At 42.7% G+C, this 9136-nt stretch overlaps 1 protein-coding gene across 1 annotated transcript in view; it reads right to left on the bottom strand.

The window, feature by feature from the left end:
* Positions 1–5155: 5155 nt before the first annotated feature.
* The window catches only part of NRXN2 (neurexin 2), a 1120399-nt gene continuing 1116418 nt past the window's right edge, over positions 5156–9136 (bottom strand). Inside the window, 1 exon segment of the mRNA XM_029612675.1 lies at positions 5156–7503. Coding sequence (XP_029468535.1) covers positions 6608–7503 — 896 coding nt within the window. The 3' untranslated portion in view covers positions 5156–6607.

Below are 9136 nucleotides of genomic sequence, written 5' to 3'. Positions count from 1 at the left end.
AGGAAATTACCTAGGTTAGAAGAAAAGTATAATACTGCAGGACCCCATGACAAATGATCCTGCTTTCAAAAATCCACAGCAGAGTCCTAAAGCAAACTGCAACTGGCGGCTCGATGGAAAAAGAGACTGAAGGGGCTGCTGCATGGAGGTGTGGTGTGTTAGCAAGCATGGGCATACTCAGTGAGGCACTCAAAACTCTGAAGTCACATTTCCGTGCCTGGGTCCAGCGGATGATATCAAACATGTATGAGGACTGTCATCCTGCATGTCCTCTGAGGAACTGATGATGTTAAAATAAAAAAAAAAAAAGGGCTACAGGAAATAGCTGAGAAGCCACACCTGATTGAGAGGAAAAACTAATGGGGTCCGCAATTGTCATTGAAAAAGAAAAGAAGAACTACTGAAACACCTACCTAAGGAATTAACTGGATGACCAAGGATGCAAGTAAAAGAGAAATATAGCATATGAGAACTGCTGAAATTCATTTAGTCAGGTATATGGATGAAAAAGAACTAAAAGGGCGAATGCAGCAGCTTTAAAACTATGCAAGAATCGCTTCAAAATGGCACATCGGATACCATCACCCACTTGTGTGGCTGATATATCCTGCTTGTTGATGGGAAATATTTGGACCTTCTGTGCAGTTCCTGCTGTGGTATAAAGCAGGTGCACACCTATACAAAATGGAAAACATTTTCACAAAGAATTCATAGCTTATTAGTAGCAGCACAGGGCATGAACCCAAGAATTACCTGAGGCTAGACATGCCCATGTCTAGGATGGCCAAGTGGTTCCAGATTGATCCATCCTGATTTTACTCCACTCATGCATGGTCTCATAGTTTCACTTTTCTTAGGAATGCAATAGGAAAATCAAGTTCCTACATGCAATAGGGTAATACCTCAACTGGATCAATCCATCCTGAAAACTGTAGTTGGTAATTCTAGCCCTGGGCCTATATCTAGTCTTTGTTCTGACTTCCTGGGGGTGTAGTTTCGCTGATGGCCACCAGATAGCAGTGTTGTACTGTCAGATTCTCTCTGTGGGCTAGAGTAGCAAATTCCCATAGGTCAGGTGCCCTCTGATCTTACACAATATAATAATGTTAGAGACTTTTCTGCCCCAAGTACCTCAGGTGCATCTGTAACCTATTGCCCCTGCTTCTCCTCTCTTTTTAGCAGTTACTGAATCTGTTTATTGCTCCTATGTGCCCTGCTTTGCTCAGTAGTTCCTGGATGTGTTTACTGTCACCTTTCCCCACCCCCCCCTTCATTTATTGCCCTCCACTTCCTCCTTTCTCCCCACCAGGACATGTAGTGATAATACACTGCTATAAAAGAACAGCCTGCTGCTTGCTCAGGGTCCTCCCTTTAGGATGCCTAGGCATCAACTGGGGCTCCCAAGTATCAATTGTGAACATCAGCCATCCGGCTCGGGAAGTGTCCAATCTCTTTCTGCCTGTTGATCCGCGTATCCTCTTCTTCAAATTGTCTTCTGTGCTGTTCAGGGTCACTAAATGCCATCTTGCATCCAATCCCCTTCCCCCCCAAAGAAAGACTTCTGATCCCCAAAAATATGGCAGCCGAAAGAAAAGGTGCTCCCAGGAATGAGCTGGGATGTTCCCTTTTCCATAACATTTGGTAACCTTTATTACATGAATCTCATATAGAAACAGGTTCGATGTCCCTGCACTTTTTTTTTTAATGTTCTTTTCTTGACATTTGTGCGTGCGGTGACATCGTCTCAAAGAGATGCCGAGAGGCAGGAAGGGAACAAAATACACAAGAGGGTGGAGGGGTCATAAAAAATAAACTCTTTGACGTCACGGCACACGTTCCCCCTCATCCCTGTAAAGAAGACACAGCTTCCCTTTCCTCTCCCCAGCCATAGCCCAAGAGATTTGGCGTGCTTGGACCGATCTGCGATTTATTGTTTTAATTTAGGAGACACTTAGCGTTCTCATTTCTTTAATGGGGCACCTTGCATGTGGGCAAAAGGGGGTAGAGGAGAGGGGGAAAGAGAGAAAGGGAGATTTGTGGAGGGAGATAGGCTTTTTGTCTTTGTTTTTACTTCAGGCCAGTTCCTGGACGTCCTCAATGTGTTCCTGGCCACATCCACATCTAGGACTCATAGGAGAAGGTGCACAGGCTTATATGCCACACTCTCACCTGCCCAAAACACACGTAGATTCAGCCGTACATCACCCACCACATGTACATTCATAAACATATATTCCACGCAGGGTTGTCAACTCATGAAAACATTTTTTTGTTGAGCCTTCCATATACAGTATTTGCTATCCTTTTTATTAAGATATGTCTTACTATTCCCATTTTGTGCATCTCTGGCCTTACTATGCTGAGGTTAGCCCCCTTTAGGTACCAAGACAACTCCTGAGTACTGCAGCCTCACAGAGACTGAGCCATGACACTAGAGACATAATGCATTTTTACAGATATAAAATTATTTTTACAAACATATCTTTTTTTTTTTTTTAGTGACTGTCAGCAAAAGGCCATTAGCCATGTATTAATTAAAAGGTCAAGAACCGGAATGTAAAATAGGAACCAAATTTAGACATAATTAACTTAAGATGATGTCAAGATAGCCAGTCCTCTCCTCTTCTGGCTTCTGCCAGATTAACTTGTACAAGACTTTATGTACTCAGCTACTGTGCCCCAAAAGTATGGAGCAAGATATCAATTAATGTTATCTTACCTTCAACAAAAAAAAAAGTTGAGGCTTGGTTATTTGGCCAGGTCTTTCCACTAGATTCTACCAGGATTAGAGACTCCCTTCTGTCACTGGTTACCCGAACCCAATCATGAACTGTAAACTGTGACACAAATATAATGAGAATGTAATCTTAAATTTGGTTGTAATTCACTTTGAGACCTAACTGAAAAGGTGGAATATCCAATGTTTATAAATAGATAATAAAGCAACTGGGCAAGCTAATAGTATGCTCAATGAGGTATCGTCAGCAGGGGAAAGGAGGTCAGATTGCCTCTCTTGAGGTTAATTGTAAGGCTCCACCTTGAATACCGTGTTCAGTTCTGGAGGCCATTCCTTGGTGGAGACATTCAGAGGATGAAGACAGTTCAGAAAAGGGCTGCTGCAATGATCCAGTGCCTGGAACACAAACCCTACAAAGAAAGGCTTAAGGTGCTTAAAACGCACTCACTGGAGAAAGAAAGGAAAAGCAATGACAGAAATGTGTAAATATTTGACAGGTTTCAATAAAGTACGGGAAGATGAAACCTTCCGTAGAAAAGGAAATTCAAGCACAAAGAGTCAGGATGGGAAAATGCACGGAAGCAGATGTGGACTTGAAACATGAGAAAATACTTTTTTACTGAGAAGGGGGATAATACTTGCAACTGCCTACAACTAGTGGTAACCAACCTGTGCTGCAATCTGAAAATGTCTGGTGGGATAGACCCAGAGCACAGTGGTAAAGGGCAGGAAGGAGGGAGCAGGTAGACGAAAAGGTGGTGGTGGAAGCACTTTGGGTAGGGCATACAGTGGAGAAAGCTGGAGTTGATTTAGGAACTGGGAAACTGTTTGCTCATCCCCCCCAAGTGGTAGAAAACCAGAGAGAAAGTCTCAATCGGAGCAGGCTGGATTAGGCCAATTGGTCTTTATCTGCCATGATTTACTATGGGGATCCATATTTAGAAGCCCACTGAATGGGTAAAGACAAGCAGGTAAATTTACTGAGTTACCTTTATCTGGATATTTAGTGGCACTAATCCAGCTGAAAGTGCGGCTGAGTATCCAGCTAAATCTACCTGCACGAATTTTGTACAGACAGATATAGGGGAGCAATTTGTGCGGATGGACTTGCCTGCATACATTTAGCCAGGAACTGTTGAATATTGTACTATCTAGCTAAATTTTACAAACCCAGCATGGGACTGCTCTGCCGCGGCCCCTTTCTTATCCAGCTAATTTGTGTGGCAGTGATTTTATTTATACACATTTAGCCGAGGGGGAAGATTTTGAATGGCAGAGAATATTGATTCACATGTTATTTAGTTGGCAACTCTGATCACATGCTCACTCACACACCATTTGTGCATTCATACCCATAGACCATGTGCACTCACACACGTGTGTGGTCACTCACCAAACCTACACACACACACAAATTGTTTGGGAAATATTCCATCTTGAATAAAGTGGTGTGACTGCCATGTTAGACCACTTGGATACACAGAAGGAAAATCAAACAACAAGTTACAGGTGAGACCATTTATTGGACTAACTTTGGGGCCTATGTCCTATGCAGTTCCCAAACACATAAAATGGGAAAAATCCTTTAGTATATCTAGTCCTTTAAACACAATTGTGACGTGTTGTCAAGAGCATAATATATTTAGTCCAAAAAAAGGTATCACCTGCAACTTATTTGTTGACCATCTACATTTTGGAAGTGTGTGTGTGTGTTGGTTGTGTAAGGGGTGAAAATATTAGAGGGGGAGGGGGGAGAATAACCCAGAACTGAAGATGGATACAGGCTTTATTTCCTGCCTTTTTTTCTTTATTTTAACTTAACTTAACCAAGTAATAATGTTGCATATAGCCATTGAGAATCTTTTCTTGCCTCTTTTAAATATTCCTCCTCTCTGTAGCCTGCCGAGGGCTCAATGGCACTCCTTCCCCTCTTCAGGGGAGAGGGAGAGAAGCGTGCACACACTGTTTATGTAAACAAAGCAACCATATGGGATGGGGCTGATTCTGTATAAAGTTTTGAAAATGTATATGTATTGTACAATTATTTATAGAAGCTGGAGAAAGAAAAAAAATGTATGTATGCATCTGTGTACACACACACACACACACTGAGAGGTGCATTCTAAGACCTGTGCACGAGTGCACTTGTGTGTGCGTTTGCCGGTGCTCGCACATGGATGCGGCGATTTTATAACATACGCACGTTATAAAATTGTCTGTACGCACGTATATGTGCGCATGATTTTATACTGACATGCACGTGCAAGAGAGGGGAAATTTAGTAGCCACGCGACCAAGACAATAGCCCTTGTTCCCAGTTCACCCCAGTAATCCTCCTAGCTAACTTGTCTCCCTTTTAATCTATTACCCCCCCCCCACCCTTAAAACCCCGCTGACTAGCCAATTGTTTTTTGTTACATGATTTACACGTCGCCCGTAGCAGAAATAAAGTTACCTGGTAGGGGAACCCGGCACGCGCTTGTGCGGATGACTATTTATTGACTTCATTTTACAGACCCTGCCCGCCCATGGCCCACCCATGCCCTGCCCCTTTTTTGCTTTTTATGATTTGTGCACTTAGTTGGAGATACGCGCGCACCCGCAGCGAGTCACATGGGTATCTCCCAGCTTCGATGCGTGTAGGGGTTTTAAACTCTACCGGTATATATACAGATATAAATATATATATCGTATATGTATATTGCATATATATATTTCTATCTATATATTTTACACACCAATACATTTTTTTCTCCCTCTTCCAGAAAAGTGTGTGTGGCGTGCCCTTGGCGTCTTCTCTCGCCCTTTGTCAGAGGGCTTGAATGATGCAGAGTGGGGAACATGAATTTGGGAATCCAGCTGCAGGAATCCGTTAAGAAGCCCCCACAGCGCAGTGATTCCCCCTCACCACTCCTAAGGGATGGCTGAAGTAAAAACAAAGCCACATGCTGGGGATGGGGAGGACATGACGACAGAATTTCAGGAAAATTAGCACCTTGAAGGAGGGAATACAGGCTGGGGAAGGGGAGAGAGAACAAGAAACTGGTAACACAAAAACAAGGTTTGGTTGTTTTGTTGTTAATTTCTCTATTTTTTCATATATTCCTCTGTCTCTTTCTATCATTCTAAAGAGTTTCTCCTCTTCATCTTTCCATTGTTTTTTTTATTTTAAGTAAAACACGTTTTTGTTTTTTTTGTAAATCATCAGGCAGATGCCATTTCCACAGCCGGACCAAACCCTGGCCAACACCACACGGCTCTTCTGCATATACCGAGGAAGGTCTCCTGTGATGGGGCACCACGCTCTGTCCATTCTTGATCAATTATGTCATCATATTAATAGTTTAATTAAAAATAATCCCTCCCCCCCCCCCCAAAACAAAACAGTTTTCATTTGTTTGGAGATGCCAAAGTGAAATTTCCCCACGGAGTCCTGTGCATTCTCGAAATTCCCCCTCATTTCCATTCGGAGGGGGAGGGGATCCCAAAATTAGCACTGGGAAAAGATCCGGCTTTTAACATTTGACTGAATCTGGTCTGGTGAAATTTGGGTTTCTCCCTTTTTTTATGTTTTTAAAATTTGGTCTGTTCGAGATGATGCATCTCCGTGGTCTCTTTCAGCGACTCAGCCCTCCCCTCGCTCACAGTAGTTTGAGTTCATGTCCAATGACTTTTCAAAACATTTTTTTCCTGCGTGTTGCTACAAGGGGTTTCGACCCAAAAGCCAAACCTCCCCCCCCCCCCAAAAAAAAAACCATAAGAAAATGTTTTTGTTTTTTTTTAGGGAATTAAGTGGAAGAATGTTTGTAATGGATGTGGGGGAGTGGGGGGGGGGGGAGATGGAGATGGGGTTTGGCTTTGGCTGGCTTCTCACACGTAGTACTCCTTGTCTTTGTTCTTCTTGCTCTTGCCGGTACTTTTGGCCACCGCTACTGGCTTTTCCTTCACAACGGCACCATTGCTCTGGGCCGAGTTGCTAATGTAGTTCCGGCTCTGGTCCACCTGGTAGGAGCCTTCGTCCCGGTTGCGGTACTTGTACATGGCATAGAGGAGGATGAGGATGCAGAGAGCTGCGGCCGCCACAATCCCCACCACCATCCCGGTGGTGCTGCTGGACTCCCGGATCACTTCCACGGCCCCAGGGATGTCCCGCTCCCCGGACTCGGTGGGGTTAGCTGTGGGTAAATTGTGGAAATTAGGGGAAGAGGTTACACCAGGGTATTTCTGCCTGCTGTTCAGCTTGTCGTGCTCGAAGGACGTAGGGAGGGGCGGGTGGTGGTCTGGATGGGGCTTTAGGGAATCCCGGTTGTTCATTTTACCAGCGGGGATGTTACGGATCAGGTCAGGGGAGGCAGTGGAGGTCAAGAGCTCAGGGGCAGATGAAGCGGACATGCCGGTCCTAACATTTGAGCGGGGCCCCTGTGAGTTTCTAGCTGCTCCATCTGGCCTGGCCAAAAGGGTCCTCTCAGTGACCAGGGGAAAGCTGGTGTAGAAATCCTCGTCATCGGTAGGGGGGAGGCTGGAGTCAAAGACCTCGCCCGAGGCATAGCCTGAGGCCTCGATGCCCTCGTCACAGTCACTGTCTTCTGGGTCAGCTGGGCAGGGAGGGCTCTGGCGGGAGGGTGGGGACAGGGAGTCCTTGGTGGTCTCCACCACCGTCAGAAAGGGTCGGTAGGTGGGGGGAGGGGGAACGAAGGGTGAGCGGGTGGCGATCGGAGGCGAGTCTAGGGAATCTTCCGTTATTATGGGCAAAATCAATTCGCCTCCTAATAAAACAGAGAAAGAGAAAAATACATAGAAAGAAAGGAAAGAAAAAGAAGCAGAAGTGAGTGAAACATTTCAGCTCTATCCTTCTCAAACAAAAGTACATCACACAGAAAACGTAGAAATACGGTCTCTTAATGCTAAAACTACAGCTTAATTCTTAATATCTAGAAATATATTTACGTTTTAAATTCTTAAATGCAAAGTATTATGTTTAAAAAAGTATACTAGAAGGGGGCCAACAATAAAAAAAAACAGTGGAAAAGAATTTAATTTTTTTTTTTTAATATTAAAAAATTAAAAAGCAAAGCAACAGAAGAAAGGAAAAACAAAAAAAAGATTCTAAGATATCTCTGGCTTAAAATTGAAATAAAAACAAAAATAATAGTTAAAAACAGTGTGTATAATCCTAAAACTTTCTGATTTTTCATTGTTTCTGTCTCTCTCTCTCACTGTCAATTTTTTTGCTAATTCTTCTTTTAACAAAAATTAAAAATACCACAGAATTCAATCAACTTACATCAATAAATTGGCCGGGTGACATTAGCATGAAGAAACAAAAAAATTACAGAAAGCAAAAAATCAAAGCCGTGTAGAGAATGCTCTTGGACAAAGAAACAACTTTTAAAAAAAATTAAATTTTTAAATGTTGCACATGTTAATTTTTTTTAATTTAAATTTTCTCTTTTAATTCACAGGTGACCTTTTTTCTAACTAAAAAAAAGAAGTAATATATAATGCACATATTGCCAGATTGATTTTTAATTTAATATATTGTTTTGCTTGTTCTTTGTTGACTGCTAATGCAGACTTTTTCTTTAGGTATTTTTCATTATAACAACATTAAATAGTAAAACAAGAGGAAAAGCTTTTAAATCAATGTTAAAATTCAAGCCAAAGTTTTCTCCTTTTCATCATCCTGAAGCACGTTTGGAAAAAGACTGGGACAGCAATTTGGTTATTTGATTTCCAACCTGGCTCTGGTTTCTGGAGACAGCAAAGTTGCTGACCTGTGACAGGTTTTCAAAAGACAAGAAGTCACCAGTCAGTCACACAAGTGGGTCACTTGACTGCACTTGGCACCGAAGGGATATCTGTTCCTGAGCTTCCTGGAAAGGCCTAAAGGTCTTTACCGCACAATCGAAGGAATACATTCCACGGCCTTGCTGCTCCCTCAGTTCAGATAGCACAGTTTTGACTGAGAGAGAACTCCAGAAGGGGAATTGGGAGATTGTGCGACTGGTGAACTGCTGTCTTTAGAGAACGACTCTTATGTAGAAGCAACTTTACTTTCTCTGAAGACAAAGCAGTTCACACTAGTCGGACAAATGAGATTCCTCTACTAAGGGTTGTCTTCAACCCAAATAGGGAAAAGAACACTAACAGAGCCAACAGCAGATGGAAGAATATGTTTTTGTTAGGAAAACAAACACCTTTTTCTGTTTTTACAAAAAGAAGACAACCCAAACATACTGGAAGACAGAGCTGAGTTCTACTCGTAAAGGAGGACGTAGAGAACAGACAGTTCAAACCTATTAATCCATTGAAAAGCTGTGTCCTAAATAGTAGTGCGATATCAACATGTGGACTAAAATCCATGTTGCAGCCTTGCAAATATCCTCAGTAGAAATCAAT

This window comes from Rhinatrema bivittatum, chromosome 8, assembly GCF_901001135.1.
Source record: "Rhinatrema bivittatum chromosome 8, aRhiBiv1.1, whole genome shotgun sequence".
NCBI classification, from domain to species: Eukaryota; Metazoa; Chordata; class Amphibia; order Gymnophiona; family Rhinatrematidae; genus Rhinatrema; species Rhinatrema bivittatum.
This window is presented reverse-complemented; position numbering and strand designations above follow the sequence as displayed.